We start from the raw sequence: 18783 nt of genomic DNA on the forward strand, positions 1-18783 counted from the left end.
CGTAAGTGTGAAATATATATTTTACAGAAATTATGCTGTACAGAGATTAAAAATTCTAATTATATATTTTGTTTTGAATAATAAACATCAGTTGTTTTTTCTTATTTATTTTTAAAAATCAATGTACAAACTTACATTTTTCATCTGTAACTGGACAACCATTGGGATGTTTCTTAAAAAACCAACAGGGCTTTTTTTTTCTAATTGACTTTTTAATATTTTTCTTCTTTTCACCTGACTGCGAGATCCCCGGTACTTTAAATTGTACTTTTCCACCAGCAACGTGAAATATGTGTCCATTATTTTTTAACAAAGTTTGAATACCCCCGCATTCCTTACGAAGATTTTTCAGCAATTTTGGATCTAGTATATTCACGACTTCTGATAATTCAATATGCCCTCCAGCATTCCAAGTCCTGCCTGATGTATCATCTAGTTCTATCATTCGTACTTTTTGTAATAGATGAGAGGACACCGTGTCAATAATCTCGTTGATCAATTCTTTGTCCAGTCGAGTGCAATTTCTGACCTTTTCCTTAGATTCGCGCGGAATAAAATTATGGCACCAACTATCTTTATTAACATCTTCTAAGCCTTCTACATTATTCCTTGCATTAATTAATTCAGTAATTATTTTATTTTGTTCTGAGAAATTCTCCTCGGGATAAGTCCTGTCCCATCCAATTAAACAAGTTCGTTTTGTAGATGGAATCCTCAATCTATCTATGTTCGTTTTAAAACCGCATTTTTCACATATATCTTTCATGTAATTTATATAATCAAAGTACTGACTCATAGAGGCATTCATTCTTTGATACTTTTGGCCATTAAATTCGTATGAGCAGCATGGAAGAAGAAAAAATCTACATTTGTAAGAGCTACGAGCTGCTATGACTGGAATCCATGGGGTCAATTCATCAGAGTGATTCCCTATTAACCAATCAATTTCAGGAAATAAATTAGTTGATGATGGTACAATAGTTTGAACCTTTAAGTTGACTTTTTCTGTATATAGATCCCAAATTTTTCTCTTTCTTAAATCAATTCCTACTCCTGGATGACCTTCATTCGTTAAAATATGTACTAATAGTCCATTTCCACAGCCAAGATCTAAAAATGATTGAAGTTGCTCCAAATTTTTTTCTTCCCTTTCTTTTTCCCATAAAAGCAAAAGATATGTTGCAATAGCAATATCTTCATATACAAATTTTAAAGGATCTGTGCTTTCTGGCCAAATTTTTACCAACTTAGAGCCATATTTCTCTTTTAATTCATTATAATAATTCACATATTTTTCTGGTGAAATTAATACTATGGAACCAAATGCCATACCAGTTTTGACTGGCTCATTCTTCATCCACCTTATTAAACGGGGAAATAATTTTTGCTTAAGCCATCCCATACTTCTTGTATCAGATTCATCCTCTAACTTTTGGACATCCATAGAAACTAATCCATTTAGACTGTACTGAATTTGATACAATCTACTAGGTCCTAAAGTTTTCCTGATTTTCTTATCATCTGATAATCTCTTATAAAAACACATAATACTTTTATTTGGTTTATCAATAAGAGTCAATTCTAAAGTGGGTGAAAATACAGATGAATTTCGAGGTAACAATTTATTTATCATTAAATAAATATGATTCTCAGACTCAAGTAGATTAAAATGAGGTAACTTTGCATTTTCATTTATCTCTAATAAACTTAATAATGATGTAAGTACTTTTCCTTCTATATCAAATGACTGAAATTCATGATTAAATTTGTCTATTTTTTCAATAACAGTATCTAAGTCCAGGTTTAACTCAAACAATAATAATTGTACAGATGCTACGATTCTGCGATTTATAATATGAGGATTATCCAACCATATATCTATGGCTTTCCAAAATTGTTGAATACCAATATCACACTGTTTATTGATGATTGTAGTAAAATCCATAATTGTATCAAATAAATGAATTACTTTTCTACTAAAAGAAAAAATATCTCATATCTATTTCTTATACTGTAAGAAATAATAAATAAAAATTAAAATTTGTTTTTCTGGAGAGACTTATATATAATAGATAATTTATAGAATCACCTTTTCCAAAATCCATTTAGCATCTGCTAAAGCTTTTTCCATAATTTGAACTACTCGTTCTGAATCTGATTCATTGACGTGTTGCTTAAAACTCTGTAAATAAGTACAACAATTTAGTTTCACCTTACATTAATTGTAAACATAATAATACTACAATTGTAAAATTAAATTTAAGAATTGTTTTTGACATATTGGTAGTTTAGACCGTTTAGACTATTGAGGTTGTTTTGAAATTAGAGGTTAGGTTGAGAAACGTGTCTGCATTGTCACCTTTTAGGTAAAGAAAAATGAGAATTGAAAAGAAAAATTTTACAACTTTTCAATTGTACCTGTTTAACTGTATGTTTATAAAATTCATTAGCCCCTTGGGGTAGCTTTTTACATTCTCTTAACAAATATTTATACAACGTTTTTGGTGAGTTAATTCCAGCTTCTAATAGAATCTTACTAGCCATTGTTGCGTTTTAAACATTTTGGTATGTGACGTGGCACCACGTGGCACCGGACACGTAGTGTAGGTTAGGTACAAATGGTACAATCAATGTATGTATGTACTTTCATACATATGTACATACATACACAGTAGGAAATTGAATTGTGTGTGCTTTCTTCTATGTATATATATATATATATGTAAAATTAATAAACTGAAAGAAAAAGTAGTTATATTTTCATATCAATATATTTATTTACAAATTCAGTGTTTTATCCGCCCAACATTACAGAGTTCTTCGAACAACAGACTTAAGCTGTAATTAATAAATAACACAATCACAATCACTAGATTTTAGAAATAAATATTATATAATTGCATTATCGTCGCCCTTCAGCATTCGGTTACACTCATTATTTACACGCAGAATAAAAGAAAAGTAAACATGTCCTTCAAAAAATCCAAATTGTCAAAATCTCTACCACATCGTTTTTTCTCTTGTTCTAGAGTGTGTAAATAATACTATGTATATTTATAGTGATATTAGCAATAATAATTAACATAATAATGATTGTAATAATGAAGGTAATAATGATAATAATTAATATAATAATATTAATGATATTTATATATTATTTATATAAATGCAACTCGTACAGCTAATAGAAAATCATGGATCGTCTTTTAAGTTTGAAATGATGTGGATAATATTGAGTCAATACAATCTATAGCTTAATTGACTATAGATTTATTTAAACGCTAATCAAAAACTTATTATTAAGCTCCTGCTAGAACTTCTTGTCCATTCTCTTTCTATCTATATGTACATATTAATAGCTCTGCTCCGAAGGAATACATGTTATATATTTCTTTTCTTGACATTAACCCCAGGAATTAGGGGAAGACAAATCTGTAAAACTGTTCTAGAAAATATTTTTGTTTCCTCCCTCGCTCTGCTAACATTTTTATATTGCTTTTTTCTTTTTCCTTTCATAGAAATGCAAAGGGCGCACGAATCTCTCTTTAATGTTTTCATATCTTTCGTATTTATGGCGATTGCGATTCGTCTTGAAATTTTTAGTTCTCTTACTCTCATCTTATTTTGCTTATCTAAAAAACGCTCTGTTTGCTCGTTTTCCGCATAAAACTTAAGGCATCACTAAACTTTAAAATACCGTAACAGCAGCCTCGTGTGGACATTAATACAACTTGAATTACAACGCACGCCGAAAAAATATATAACGATCTATCTATGTATAGATAATATAAAGACGCGCAATAATTAAGTTTTATCACATCGTGTATTTTTTCTCCCTTTCTCTTTCTTCGTTCACGCATACACATTTTTCACCGGATAAGATAGAAAACCCTAGTCTTTTTAAGTCCGGAATCTACAATCTTCGCACTTCAATTTCCGCTTTTAGATTGAAAAAATTATCGCGTTCCTAATGTTCAATTACATAATTGTATGTATACATATATACACATATACATACACAGAATTTTCTTAATTCGATAGATAAAAATTCCATTCTCCATAAAAGCTGAAGCGACGAATGCCATGCAAAATCGAATCGTCGAATCGACCATTGGCAGACGAGACTTTTCCTAACGCTGCGTAAATTCATTTATTAAAATATAAGTTGAATGTTAGACAGACGTCACGATATAAAACTAAGGCTAACTATTCAAGCTAGTTTTGAATTTATATTCTAATGTATTACAAAAGAATTACACGATCACAAGTCACGAGTACGATGTGTAGATAATTGACATTAATCTGTTGCAAAGTAGATATAATTAAAATCATCATTCGTTTCCTTAGTATATCATCGACGCTCCATTGAAAATCCTGCCATTGCTGTAACTTCTAAAAAACACTTTACATCCACCTCGACGATAAAAAATAATAAAACTGCTTAATAATTAAAATAAAAAAAACAATTATAATTTATCAAGCATTAAAAAATTGATTAAAATGCACTCCTTTCATTTTCTTTGCTCTTTGGCACAGCTTTTGAGTATGAAAAATTGATAAATTATTCAATTACCCCAATGTGGCCTTGATATTTGAATTTGATATGATTTGATAGAAATAAATCTGACTTATTATAGACAATAGTGGCAGGCATTGCAGTGTTGCGTGTATGAAAATATCGTAGACTCTTGAGATTTATTTGATATAAGTGATTTTCGAGGGCTGAATCGACGTGTGTAATTAAAATCGAACAGAAATTGGATCTATTGGATCTTTTTCCATCTTTAAGTATTAACAGGATAGCAATTAATTTATACGTGACTTTCGAGAGGTACTTTGAAGACCTTGGACGCCAGATTGGCATCGGGCAGGGATTGTGGCCTGGCATTAGTAACGTTAAAGACAACTTTACTGGGTCCACGAAAGCTAACTTCGATAAGGAAGCTGGTGTCGGCAACATTGACGCGATTGCTGCTAAGATCGGGCGAGCTAGTCCTTAACTGACTTTTCTTCGGCTTACTATCATTCCTGATAACTCTTTCAGCCTCCGATTGAAGTTTATTGTCCCACCAGTGAACTTTGTCGAAATCCTTAGTACCGCCAACCGTGTGCCTTCTCTTAATCGACCTTTCCGGCATTCCATTCTTCCTCTTCAATTTAGTCGTACTCTCCTTTCTAACTGACTGCCTTCTTTTGCTAATGTTGCACTCTGTCTTCTCAGTTTTCGTTAACGATTCCGACCTCTTAAGTTTGCTATTGGGGCTTTCCGACCTATCCGAATGCTTGTTCAAGCTCTCGGAGCGTTTCAGTTTGCCATTAGTCGGCGAAGCCAGCCTATCCGAGTGTTTATTCAAGCTCTCAGATCTCTTCAGTTTAGAAGTCGTATTCTCCGACCTCTTGTTCAACGACTCCGACCTTTTTAAACGAGATCTCGTCTCACTGCGTGCTAAACTTTCGAATTTTTCCAATTTATTCGTGTAGCTCATATCCTTCTCGTTATTTACTTTGACGTCTCCAGTATCATTACTGCTTTCATCCTCACTGGGTTTTGCACCAGGATCTACCACATCAGTCTTCTGTTTCTCGTCCTTTTCCGTTGCATCCAACAATGAGCCAGTCTCCACAGAGCTATTCAATATCGAACTGGAATCTGTCTTCTTTCTGACTATTGCGTTTCTATCGTTGTCAGGTGTTCTATTCGTTTCTGACGACGTCTCCAGTACACTGGAATCTGTGTCTTTTTCTGGAACATCCTGAAAATATGCGAAATTGATGAAAACTCAGAATTCCAACCTAACGAGCTCGATTACATATTCGTGTAATTCAGATTGTTATTTATTTACTCACGTTTTTCGGTCTGAGGTAATTTTTATCCACGGGTGACCTATGAAGGCTTGGGTCTCTATAAACAGCATCAGTTATGGAATTCCTGTTGTTGCTACCATTAGCGTTCGTATTCTCATTTTTATCGGTTTGATCAGGAAGATTTTTACTGCCCGCTGTATTCTCCGCTGTCGTTGCAGTCAATTGCCCTGAGGGATTTAGTAGAGATCTCCATTTCCGGTCGAATGTCGTCGTCAGACTCGTAAGAAGGTCGCTGCCTGTAAAACAATAAAACGACTTAATTTAATCTGCAATGGAAAAACAAATCTTTCAATAATATACACTCAAAGCTTCGTTCGATGTTATTGTCTTGCGCATAAAACTATTAATATGTAAAACTAACCTATGATATTAATATTCGTAGATACACAAAACGATTAATTATATTTATACAATCATTTGTTACCATATATAAGAACCCTAAATGAACAATATTATATAAATACAATTTGTAATATGTATTTAGGTATATTAATATATTAAATTGCGTGATAAGAAATGACGACGGTAGTTGCTAGAAGAAAAACAAGATGGTGTTTTTTGCGGCTATTCTCTTATGGAACGAATCATTCCTGAAATAATAACAATGGTAGCATGGCGACATTAGCAGCGGCAGCGAATATAATCGTATTCGACGTGAAAGGAAAAGAATAGAAGACAGTAGAAAAATCATAATGACAATAAGAAAAAAAAGAAATAACAGCGAAATCATATATACTGCAGTTTTTCAACGACAGTGGAAATTGTGAAGAGCAGTGACAGAGAAACAGCGGTAGTAGAAAATTCTCAATTATCAAAAGTGTATTACCGATGTGACTATGGTAAAAAATGAAAGCATGTTTGGACACACGTATCTGCTTTACAATAATGAATCAGTAATACGACTGAATGACTAAAACAACATTCTCGAAATCTCACGACTGAAGAACTGATTGAATATTATAGTTGCAATTATTATTAGCTAAATTTAAACATTGATGCTTTCAATAATAAATATGTACAAAATACAAATTAAAGTATTTTGCGATAGCTCCCTGTACAAGATTGAAGAGAGTAGCTTGCAGTTTTGAGAGAGCAGATACGTGCTCGTGCTCGGTAGATTATGATAGAACGTTTGAAGAAACTGTAAAAGCCATTCGGGTGAGGCAGCAGTCAGAGAGTTGAGTAGTGGACCTCGTGGATGACGTAGTGTGCTTTGTCGGTCCTCTGGATTTACCTCGGAGGAATTTGTTTAGAGTCTTGGAGGACGCACCGGCCCCGATTCCTGGCGTTGCTGTTGTTGCTGGGTTTGTTGGATTGTCTGGGGGACCGGTGTCTCTTGAGGATTGGGTTGGTGGTGGTGGTGGTGGTGGTGGTGGTGATGGGGCCGGTGTCTTCGAGGTGGCGCTACTGGCTCCCCAGCCTGCCCCGTGTAGATGGGACGATATGTAGCACCAAAAACCCGGGCTTGCTGTGTGCCTATGTGTTCAACGCATAGTCGCATCGTCATAATCGGTTTCTTCCACCAAAATCTGCTTAAACTCTTCGCGCGCTTTCGAGTCTTTTCTTTTTTACTCTCGTTCCTCCTTTCCCATCCATCGACCAAGGTTTTCTAAATACTTAGCAGTCTACTGCTTTTCAAAGAAATACAAGGTAAGGTTTTAGGTTTTAATTCCCATGAAACATTCCCCTTGGCAAATTCGTTGGATGACCAAGAAAGAAATTTGAAGCATACAGGCAAAAAGTCAGAAACTTGAAAATATAACAGGCGTTTGTTCACAGCCAGGCAGGCAAGCAGTGCAGGCAGCAAATATCGAAATCAATCTCTTCACGCTAAATTAAGGTATCACTTCCCTATCTGGTCTCTGGAGAACAAAACAATTTGATCGATCGTTAGCAATTGATAAATGCACTGACATTTTAACAACAAGATTTAGTCGTACCTGAAAATGCTTTACAAAATATAACTATATAACTAAAATAATATTCGTGTAGTACAACGTCGTATGTTATCCATTAAACTAACTGGTCTTTGTTTTACTCTACTTTTAAGACGAATAATAAGATCATTTGCCATGCATAATATTTTATATACGCTAATGTAAGCTATAACATGCATTCGTCGCACAAAACATTAATAAAATAAAATGTTCCTTATTATCGTGAAAAATTCTCGCCTTGGTAATAATAAAATAATAATTAAATTATACTGTATAAAGTATATTTGTTTAGTTTTAAAAATGGTCATGCTTGGCAGCATGAAGCCTGGTGTCGCAACATTGCTGTAATTTTTTGTTAACCAGAAGAAGATTAACAAAAATAAACATAAATTTAATAAAGGAAAATAATAAATAGAGAACAGCTTATAGTAAAAAAAGGATAGAGCTTAAAGTTTAAAAAAAGTGGACTAATTAGTAATGAGAGATTGGAAGAAAATTGAGAGGATAGAGAATACCTAGAAAGCTTTTTGTTAATAGTGAGAATCTTCTGTGTCCAATGTAGGAAACAAGATCCAGCTACACTCACCAATCGTCAGAAGCAATTTTATAGAGAGAAAAATACATAGAAAGGATAAATAGGTGGGTAACACGAAAATTGCTTTTAGTAATTAGTCGTGTCGGTCTAGATAATTGCGGCCGAAAGTACGAAAATAACGACAAAAAAATTACAAAAAAATACATAGTGGACAATATACATATATAATAACACGACACGAACTCAAACATTGTTGCGTTACTGGGTTTCGCTTTTGTCGGTAAATATGTAGATTAAAAGTCTACTCGTCAATTTTTTTTTAATTTTGTAAAAATACGTGTTTTTGCAAAGTTTAAAAACAATTGGTGAGAAGACCCTTATTCTGTATATTTCCCTTCATTACTTATTAGAACTTACACGCTTTACTTTACGCTCTGATTCTTCATCGTTATTTAATAACGTGTAAGCTCTATGTATATAGCAATTGGTTGTTAAAAGGACTGTATCAAAGACGGACAAAATCGATGAAAATTTGACGAGTACAATCAAGCATAATTGGTAAAATCTTTTTTACGGGTGATAAAGAAAAGAATAGATCTGAGAGTAGGATCAAGTACTGACCATCGTCCGAGATATCTATGGGAACTCCTCTGTGCTGCTGCGATGGGGAATTTGAGGAATTCGAGCTAGTATGGACTTCGTGCAAAGAATCCAAGCTTCCGTATCTCACAGGCTGTAGAGATTCCGTTGAGGACTAAAAATACAGGATTGATAGTACAATTCACTTAATGATAATAACCAGAATAGCAAAAATACAAAGCATATAAAATATACCTCTTTATCAGTTTTGAACTTTTTAATGACACCATTATTCATCTTTTCCCCAATGATATTGCTGATCTGATTGCTGGCTTGGGCCTTTAACCTGGCAGTAGGCTGCTGCTGAACAGCAATGGAGAGGGGTGTGATTCTCGTTGTGGATCTAGACCTTGCATGCCTTTCATTGAAGTCAGTCAAGGATTTGTCGGTCAGTCTATCGTTCATACTGGAGATTCTGTCATTAAGATAGGGCGTTGCTGCGTTATCCATGACATTATCCAGAATGTCATCGTTCTCCATATCATTCTTTGCCATTTGCCATTCCATTTCGATTCTTCTGCGTTCTTCCTCGCGTCTTTCAGCTTCCCTGCGCTGTCTGTGCTGATCTCTCTGCAGCATTGCTTTGGTCTCCTGTTCAAATCTGCGAATTCGTTCTTGAGTGGTCGCACTCAGTCCAGCGTAGGTCCTTATCGCAACATCATCATTACTCTGTTTAGTTTCGATCGAGGCACTTGAGAGATTAGAAATCGAATCTAAACAGCTGAGTCCAGTATCGCTCGACAGTCTAGAGGAATCCGATGAGGAGTTTTGTTGCTGACTTAGGTACTTTCCTCTATTGGAATTGTTGCTGGATGGACTGTTATTGTTATTTTTGTTAGCATTGTTCAGTGAGCGGTCCTGGTTCTGATTCTTGTTTTCGTGCATCAAAACTATCTCGCTCACCGAGCATTGACGCTCGTTCAAGGCCATGCTTTGTCGTATCGCTGGTACAGCCTCGGATTCCTGTTTCGATTTGTTCTGCAAATGAACCAAAAACATCGATTAATAATTATATTTACGGAGAAAGCATACAAGCACAAGATAGGGATATCAACCTTTTCGTATTCATGGTCATCGTTGTCGGTTTCGTCCTGGCCCTTCCGTCTCCTCTGCATTTTTCTGTTAGCTGCGGATATGATGGAAGATACAATGTCCCTAGCTGACACCATTTCACGCATGCCTGTGATTTATAAATAAAAAAAAAGCAAACCAAATAAATAATAAAAACGAGGCAGAAAATTAATGTAAATCAAAAAAATTAGAAAGCGAAGAGCGGCAAACATTGAAAACTTGTGTAGGAAACATCAATTGTGCGATTAAGAATAATACCATTGTATTTTCACTGAAGCCAGGATACGAATAGTATTTACCTTCAACTTTTTGAATATTATTTAAAAGGAGACTGTGATTTGTCGCTGAAGTGGGTTCAATTTCACCTTCCGCGGGAAGACTCAGATTTACACTGAGTCTGCTTAGATCATCAAGATCTTCTTCGGAAAAGAACCAATCCACCTGAAATATGATAAGACGTAAATTAAAATTTGTTAAAATGATTAAACCAAATTGTCAGGGTATACAAGTACAAATTGATTGAATATATAAAATAATAATGATAATAATAAAGGCATTAGCTCTTACATTGTTCAATAAGCTTTCCACTATTCTACATTGATGGGACATGTCAGTGACCATGGTAACCATGTTATCCCTGGATCCACTGGCACGAACCAGAGTTGGACCAAAGACGATAGCCAAATTCTTTGCCTCCATTTTGTTAACTTCACTGTGATCCACGATTCTCTTCAGATGCAGCATCAGAAACTTCAGAGTTTCAAAGTGATGCTCTGGTAGATCCCTGAGTAATTTTCTTATCGTTGCCATTCTCCTTTGTGGATCTTCAATCTTATCAGCATCAATGAACATTGGATAGAGATCAGCTGTTAGCAAGGAGTCAGGAAGCTGACGAAAGAAAGATTTCAACAACGACGATATCACATTCACATCGCTCCATCTCGGATCCTAAATTAAAATGAAAAGGATTAAGAGAAAAAGCTAAATTTATCCATGAACTTGAATATTGCAAAGATGAAATCCTTTACCTGCAGATTAATATTTTCAAATCCTTTGTTAACACTCTCTGTCAACTGTGAAATAGCTGCAGTATTTCCAGGCACTCTGTATATTCCAACGACTTCCAATCCCCTTGCTTCCACTATACTCGTACACATTTCAACTATTAACGGAACAAACTCCGAAAAAGAAGACTGAAAGTGATAGAGATTTATAGTGATAAAATATAGATTAAACATAAAAGTACATCTATTTATAAATAAAGTTAAGGGTGCATTGGACTTACTGGTGGACAGAGCTCTAAAGGCACTTTAAAGGTGGCCCCCTCAACAGGTAATTGAGCAGTTGGCGACGAAGGTGAACCAACTTGCATTCTTCTGAACTGTTTAGCCACTCTGCCTTTCCAGGTTTTCGTTTTAGGGGATTGCAGTGGCTCTATGGTTGTACTTGGTTTTCGAGTCTTATTCACTGGAGATTGACCAGTTGGTGATCGGTTTCTAAACGACGTTAGCTTCTTAATACCTTTGTGGCTTGGCAAGGGACTCAGTCGTTGATTATTTCCTGAACTATTAGAGTTGGGCGTTGTTGGTGTTTGTGGAACTGCCTGTTGTTTCGAGGTGGTAGCATCCTGTTCATTTGCATAAAAAAGAAGAACAAAGTTAATTAATGGTATATTGACAAATATATATATATATATATATATAATGCATTTTTCATCATCAGAATCAATAGCTATAGTATAATATATCTCTGTAAAGGTTGATCATTGGGCGTGCGATATGCATAATAATGATTTCAACAATGCCAGTTAATAATTCCATTGTGTCTCATAGTGACATTACAGTAGCTTAATTTGTCGTATAGTAGAAAGTGCATTCATCCACGTGTAACAAAGCTAGTGATTAATAGTCCATTAACATAGCCACCTAGTTTCAAAACGGAAAGATTGACTGGCGATAACGGTAATATTAGAACCTCCCAGTTCTTTTTATAGACAGTCCAAGGAGCAAATAAATAAAATTAATATACGTATCGAATCGAGGAATTCAAGGGAATCGACTGATTTTAATGAGTGTATGGATTTAGCATGAATATTTATCAGTGGAAATCACGCATTAATTACCGATGGTTTGTCAGCAGCTGCGTGCTTATGAAGCGCACGTAGCCATAAAGCCATCGATGCTGCATCTTCCGTTTGCAAAAGAACTTCCGCTGTAGGATTGGCAACTCGCAGAACATGTTTCCTTTTTGTGTAATCCTCGGCTACGTCCACTTGGGAACACCTCACATCCACACTCTGCCCTGAATTTTCACTTTCACTGGTCGACGATGGACTCTGCAAATGGATTTTAATTAATTTCATCATTGATCATGGATAATTTCATGCTGTTGAATATCTTGTTATTTAGTTTGGTTTATTTCAGAGTTCCCTAAAATATAAAACTCTTTACCCAGGACCCTGTGGAACCCCACCTACGCAACCTTCTGCCAAAGAGTCCATGAGTACTAAAATGCAAAGGTATGCAAGAATAGGAACCACTGTCACTGGACCCTAACATTCTTCGACTCTTATCAATGTTCACTTTTAATAAGTCTCTTATAGTTTATTCTCATCAATTCTTTATAAAGACTGCAGAAGCAAATATTCATATTGTAGATTCAAAGGAGTGGCTGAATCTCAGCCCCTATTTTTCAATCTTGTTAAATATTATATTACACACTTTTCCACTTTCCACAATTCAGTCATTTTCTTCATTTCTCAAGAAACTCTAGTAAATTCAGATTGGAAGTATGAAACAGTCACTACAAATTGCTATAATTGTACAATTTTTTAAACGTCCACTATTTAAAATAATTTATAACTCTATAAATTATAAAAAATATGCTGAGATATAAACAAATGAAAATTAGAAGGGACGAGCGATGTTCATGTTGGAAAATCTTTTCTGCGAGTGCGTGCTGCCTTTGGCTGGCCTCAGCATGCCTCCCACTTTGGAAAAGCCTACCACCTTTCACTGCCTGCAATGCTATTAAGCTTTTCAAAATATACGCACTAACAGCTGATCACGTATTAAGAATAAGAAACAAAAGCTTTGTCAAGTATAACAATGCAATATAGAGAAACTATTAGAAATCTCTAAAATTATTAAATGATTAAAGAATTTTTTAAACTATGTATAATAATAAATGGTCAAGAGAAAATTGATGGAGCAGATGGCAGTAGTTTTTAGCAAGTTTCACGATACTGAATGCAATGTGATTCTGGGTCTAGGTTGTTGTGGTCGACCAACTTCCGTATCCGCAGATAGAAGCCAAAGAGATAAAAATGCAGAGTTCTTGCTGGATAACGTATATAGAGTTTCCCAGGACCATCGATGGTCAGTTATAAAAGTTTCTTCTGCTAAAAAACTTGATCCTCTAAATGAGAAGTTTCTTGAACATGATCCACGAGGGCCTCGCAGTTTGTTCTTTTAATTTACAATTAAGCCAAAGTCGACTGGCTCGACTCCTTAATCAGTTTTGCTTTATGTGGGTGCTGCTCCTGAATACAAAGAAACTCTCAGAGCGTGACAACCAACTCTTTTTATTTCAGTTCCTAAACTCTGCGCGTTATAGCAATGCTACAGTCTTGAAAAAAAAAACAGAATTACAAGACTGAGAAAGGAGAATATTCAGCACTGTAAACGTTACAATCTTTTCACAGGATTATTCTTGAATTTCATAGAAAGATCATTGAAAAGCATGAACAAAACAATGTAATTATTGGAATGTGCCTCCTACGATTTTTACTCAACTTGAAACAATATAGAATGAATGAATAGCTATAACAAGCAACCTTGATTATTGAATTAAATTCTATCCATTTCCTCTGATCACCATAACTCAACAAATAATTTCCATAAATTACACAAAGACAAAAATGGAGCTCCAAAAGAATCTTCTTCACACTGTTTTCTGGCAGTAGCACTATTAGAGCTTATCACCATATATTCATAACACAGTTTTGCTGAATAATCGAGTGTGTCGTATAACGAGTCAAGAATATACAATTTTTGTTTCTTTTTTTTGCTACATGAGATCAGAGAATAAGAGTGAAAAGAATACAGATTGAATAAATGTAAATGAACTCGATGGTTGTGCAAAAGAGTGCAGTGACGAGGTAAGTGCATTTTTGTTTAAGTGGCAAATGTATCCGAGCAGTGGAAGTTAATTGCTTTTGCCAGTTTGTCGAGAGAGTGAGTCAGAAATGGCGGAGTCGTGGATGTCGTAGCTTGGATGAGTAGGACTGGCTCGCAGCAAAACTGAGACTCAGCGTTAGAAAGCGTGAAAAACGTTCACGAACTGGCGAGTATGCCTCTTCCAATTAACGCTCGTACAGATTTACCCTCGACTGCGGTACAAATGGTCGATAACGCATCGTATCACTTTCACCAATGAATATTTCAAGCTCGGAGGGAATTATTTACACTAAGAAAAAACCATCTAAAAACATAATTTACAATCTGGTGCATTTTTCGTGCTTTCCCTATTTTCCTGTTTAATCTTATTGCATTTGCTTTTCCATAGGGAGGGCGATTATTACTGAGTGCTTTTAAAATCTGATCAGCATGGAGATTTACTTGACTGTGACGGTCCTTGTAGAGCAGAAGAATTGGACCTCGAAGGACGCCCCAAACTTGCTTCCAGGAACGATCGGTCGATCGCTGTAAATAAATAAAAAAATGTTAATCTTGTAAACTCAAGAAATTTATATCAAATTTATAAATAGTTGTAGCGGAGTTACAGATTTATATTGGAAGGATATAATCATATTATTTCTAGTGAATGATGTTAGTGTATATTAAATGAATAATAATTAGAACTATTCATAGGAATTATTATGAATGGTTATGAGAGCACGAGCAAAATGATCAATTCAAATGAACGAGCTGAATGGATTGGACGAATGAGAGTAATGGAAAGGACCTAATTGATGCATTTTAATTAATGGATTACCTTGCCATCGAGCACTGTAAACTTAACGTGAAGGGTTCCTTCTCGTTCAACCGGTTCAACGTCTTTTGGTGTTCCACAGGTACTGCTGTGCGAGCTGCCAATGCTATTACTGCAAAAAGTTAAAAGTACAAACTGTTAATTTCATCCACCCATCAATGTACATTCGCAAAAAACATGTTTCATTCTCTAAACAGATACAAATGGCAAACTCCCATAACACATCCACAGAAAAGAAAACCTTATATAGTACATATGTATAATATTAATTTCAAAATAGACAAATAAGAAACAAAAAATACAAAAATCAAACAAACGAAAGACTGAAAGTCAAAAGTACTCATTAATATAAGTGAACAACATCCAATTTATTGAGATGCAATAGATGCATTAATTAAAAACAAGAGAAATTTAATACTCGTTCTCCTTTACGTTAAAGTGAATGTTGAATTGACTGAAAATTACACTTTGAAAAATAAATTTAATCACAGTCTTGATAAATATCTATTATTGGCCTCTGCTGTTAATAAAATTCTCTAATTATTTTTCGTGATTCATGAGAATGCGTTAGACACATACAAGACTAGTCAATTAATATAGTCAAATGAAAGCTTTGAGCATTTTTCTAAATGAGAATTTCCTATTTTTACAAAGAGTAAGATGAATTTTCCTACCAATTGTTAATCAACGTATATGTATTGCTCGAGGCTGATTGTGTGATTATTATATGGACACAAAACTCTGTTCAGAACAGGTAACAAACACGACGACACGTTTTTACAAAATGGTACCCTGGAACGACTCCACTATAATTTGTTTTCACACATGAAAACTGTACAAATAGAATTGATACAAGAAAATTATTATTAATGGTAAAAAAACATAGTGGAGGAGTCTCAAGTGTACGGTAGCAGATACACAATAGGGTGAGTATAATTAAACTGTGGATCAGTCGAGAAGCTAAAAAGGCGATTCCTCGTGCGAATTTTGGTTTCAATCAGCCTCATCCTCACCGATGAGAGTGTCGATGAAGGGACGCCACCTGCGTCATATCCTCGAAGATTCGTCTAAGTGGTGTAATATCACTGGGGAACAATGGCGGTCGCCATCGCCTGTGAGAACTGGAAGTCATAGGATCTTCAGGAAAACTTACACAACTCAAGAAATAGATTCCCTATCAGAGTACTTTAGCACATCACCATATAAATTTAAACTAAAAAGAATCATGTTTAAATAAGGCATAGGGTGAAAGATGTGTTACAGAACTTGAGAAATTGTGCAATAAAGTGACTCTATGACGATGAAGAAAATATTCTTTGCATATAAATTTTAAGAGTGAAGCTTAGGCTGGTATTCTTCACCTTCTGACTGAATGAGCTGGTTCTGTATCACTCAGGTCCAAATCACTGTCAACGTGCATCCGTTCACCCCATGTAGCTTTCAGATAAGAGACTCTTCTCGTAGCTCTATCCTCATCATCTGCAGGCAAAAAAAGTTTTATCAGTCATTGTCCAATCTCACACAAGAAATTCAAAATAAAACCTTCGTTCTTTCTCACAAAACAATCAGTTAACAATTAACATTCCTGACATTCATTGTGTACATTTAGAGTTCCGACATTTGTGTCTCTTCTGAAGGAAAATTTAATTGTGAAACTACTCACTGAGTTGGGTATTTTTCTGTCGTCTAAGGACCACTCCATTGTTAGCCACGCCACTAGCAGGAGCTGAAGAAGTATGAAAAACATTGACATTAAAACACATAAGCAAATAAGGATAATGTATAATGAAAGAATAAACAGCACACAAGGTATATGCATGCGGGCTGTAAATGTAAAAGAATAATCCTTTTTTTTCAGTTATGGTATATGTTAATGTTGGAGCATAAAAATTTAGTGGATTAAATATGATGGAAAATAATTTAACTCTTTTAGACCCAATATTCATCCCAGTGGACAATAAGTTTGACAAATTATTGAAAATGATGTAGTGATTTTATGCATCTGATCACTGATTCCAAGTATTGATGGTCGTGCAAGTTAATAATAAAAAAACTAAGCAAATTAAAATTGTATCAGATTGTATTCATTGAATAACAAATATCTAGAAAAAACTGTCTGTGTTAGGAAATAGAATTTAGGTACATTTGAAATAGTGGTAATAAGAATCCAGTTAGAAAAAATGTTTATCATCTCTTAATTTGATATAGGTCTGAAAGAGTTAATTTGCATACACAAGTCTGTAGTGTTATTGTCAATTGTTCTGTCGAATCTTGGTTTGCTGAGTGATGCTGAGATTTAAATGTTGATTTCCTGGAGAGGAAAGTAATAAAGCGAGTGTGAAACACAATACTGATCATGGATAACGCCCTGACCTATAGCATCGATGACGAGGCTGCTATCATCTTTCATTGGATGATGATTGTCTGGAGAGTCCAATGGGCGAATGGGATTTGGGATGGAAAGTTGATTGGGTCTTATGGGAGTTGGAGGGCTAACGGTTACTTTTGGGACCTCTCGTATTTCCTGTGCTGATATCATCTCTATAAACTCCTCTGGCACAAGGACGTTACTATCCTTCATCCTCTCAGCTCGAACAGGTGGACTTTCATAATCTACTCGTACCCACAAATTTAATATCGAAATTGCCTTTTCCAAGAGTCAGAAATGTTTACGTGCAACGGAATATCTCATTTACATCAAATCATATAAACAGAGCCATTAAATATTTATAGTTTGCCAATGCACATTCATGATTTACGTGTATTGTGTGTTTGTTCTTGCTAAGGTAGAACAGGCACTGTGTGCGAAATTCAATTAATACCAACCAAGTTGAGTCCTGACAGCTTGGAGATAGTTGTCTTGTCTTTTGGGCTTATTGTTATCCTCGTTGCTGCTCTGTTTGTCCTCAGAGTCCTCCTCCTGTTCAGTCTGCCAAGTCTGTCTGGCGCTCCTTCTGGAGATACCATTCACAGCTTCCCAGGATTCTGCGCTGTTGCTTCGTGCCCTCAAGCGTACTGGCTCCACTTCCGTGCTTGGTAATTCTAAAAGACGATATAAGCACAGCTCTCATCAATCAATCGCCTTCAACCACCACCATTCGTGCTATCGACAAATCTCAAAATGCACTTCACTGTCTCATCATTTATGTTTAATGCTTTGCACCTAATTTTCTTCTATGATTAACCAATTTCACAGAAAATAAAACAACAACATCTATGTATAGTCGTGTCATATCATAATTATCATATTCATATTTCTCGTATTTCAAGCTTGAAGGGATGTTAAGCAGGAGAGAGACACGTCTTGTGCTTGCAATTTGAAACGTGAGTCTCGGCTAGATGTTAAGATTCTATATTGAAATGAGAATTAGTCGTTCTAGTTTCTAGACGAGCATTGCTAATTTGATGCAATTGCTGCAAGGAGATGGGATATTAAGACAACACAGACCACGAGTCACACAAAATGCAAATATATAACGTATACGTTGACATCGAATCTCAGCATGATCATTTTCTTCTTCTACCTTTAGTTTCTTTATAACCAGCAGGAGGTTCGCAATGGATGTACTTGCTTCCTATGGGAATTATTCTGTTGCCAGATAATCCCCTACCTGGATCACAGTATACTTTTAACCAAACATACTTTCTTTTCGTCCATAAATCACTTAAAACTAATCTATAAACTCTGCCTAGCCATTATGGCCACATTATCAATAAATTAAAATTATACAGATATGAAATAGG

The 18783-nt window shown here is 35.2% G+C and overlaps 2 protein-coding genes across 3 annotated transcripts in view; both read right to left on the reverse strand.

The window, feature by feature from the left end:
- Window positions 1-97: 97 nt before the first annotated feature.
- LOC136781103 (probable tRNA (uracil-O(2)-)-methyltransferase) lies at window positions 98-2182 on the reverse strand. The gene is made up of 2 exons (XM_066739822.1): window positions 2090-2182; window positions 98-2011 (listed from the first exon to the last, which is right to left on the reverse strand). The coding sequence occupies exon 2, from the start codon at window positions 1943-1945 to the stop codon at window positions 119-121; it is 1827 nt and encodes a 608-aa protein (XP_066595919.1). The 5' UTR covers window positions 1946-2011; window positions 2090-2182; the 3' UTR covers window positions 98-118.
- A 576-nt stretch (window positions 2183-2758) lies between these two features.
- Window positions 2759-18783, reverse strand: part of RhoGAP19D (Rho GTPase activating protein at 19D) — a 71259-nt gene continuing 55234 nt past the window's right edge. Inside the window, exons 6-25 of one of the 2 annotated variants that reach the window (XM_066739818.1) lie at window positions 18564-18650; window positions 17866-18081; window positions 17413-17652; window positions 16703-16765; window positions 16401-16518; window positions 16053-16160; window positions 15043-15151; window positions 14667-14750; window positions 12170-12382; window positions 11333-11674; window positions 11076-11240; window positions 10615-10995; window positions 10347-10488; window positions 10032-10156; window positions 9172-9954; window positions 8959-9091; window positions 8318-8378; window positions 7100-7341; window positions 5848-6101; window positions 2759-5753 (exon numbers count right to left, since the gene is read on the reverse strand). In XM_066739818.1, coding sequence (XP_066595915.1) covers window positions 4812-5753; window positions 5848-6101; window positions 7100-7341; window positions 8318-8378; window positions 8959-9091; window positions 9172-9954; window positions 10032-10156; window positions 10347-10488; window positions 10615-10995; window positions 11076-11240; window positions 11333-11674; window positions 12170-12382; window positions 14667-14750; window positions 15043-15151; window positions 16053-16160; window positions 16401-16518; window positions 16703-16765; window positions 17413-17652; window positions 17866-18081; window positions 18564-18650 — 4808 coding nt within the window. In that variant the 3' untranslated portion in view covers window positions 2759-4811. The remainder of the gene's footprint in view (window positions 5754-5847; window positions 6102-7099; window positions 7342-8317; window positions 8379-8958; window positions 9092-9171; window positions 9955-10031; window positions 10157-10346; window positions 10489-10614; window positions 10996-11075; window positions 11241-11332; window positions 11675-12169; window positions 12383-14666; window positions 14751-15042; window positions 15152-16052; window positions 16161-16400; window positions 16519-16702; window positions 16766-17412; window positions 17653-17865; window positions 18082-18563; window positions 18651-18783) is intronic. The other variant, XM_066739819.1, reaches the window with a different exon arrangement.

The sequence above is a fragment of the Prorops nasuta genome, unplaced genomic scaffold (genome assembly GCF_024137725.1).
Source record: "Prorops nasuta isolate Cenicafe-Biocafe unplaced genomic scaffold, Cenicafe_Pnas_1.2 PNAS00021, whole genome shotgun sequence".
In the NCBI taxonomy this organism is placed as follows: Eukaryota; Metazoa; Arthropoda; class Insecta; order Hymenoptera; family Bethylidae; genus Prorops; species Prorops nasuta.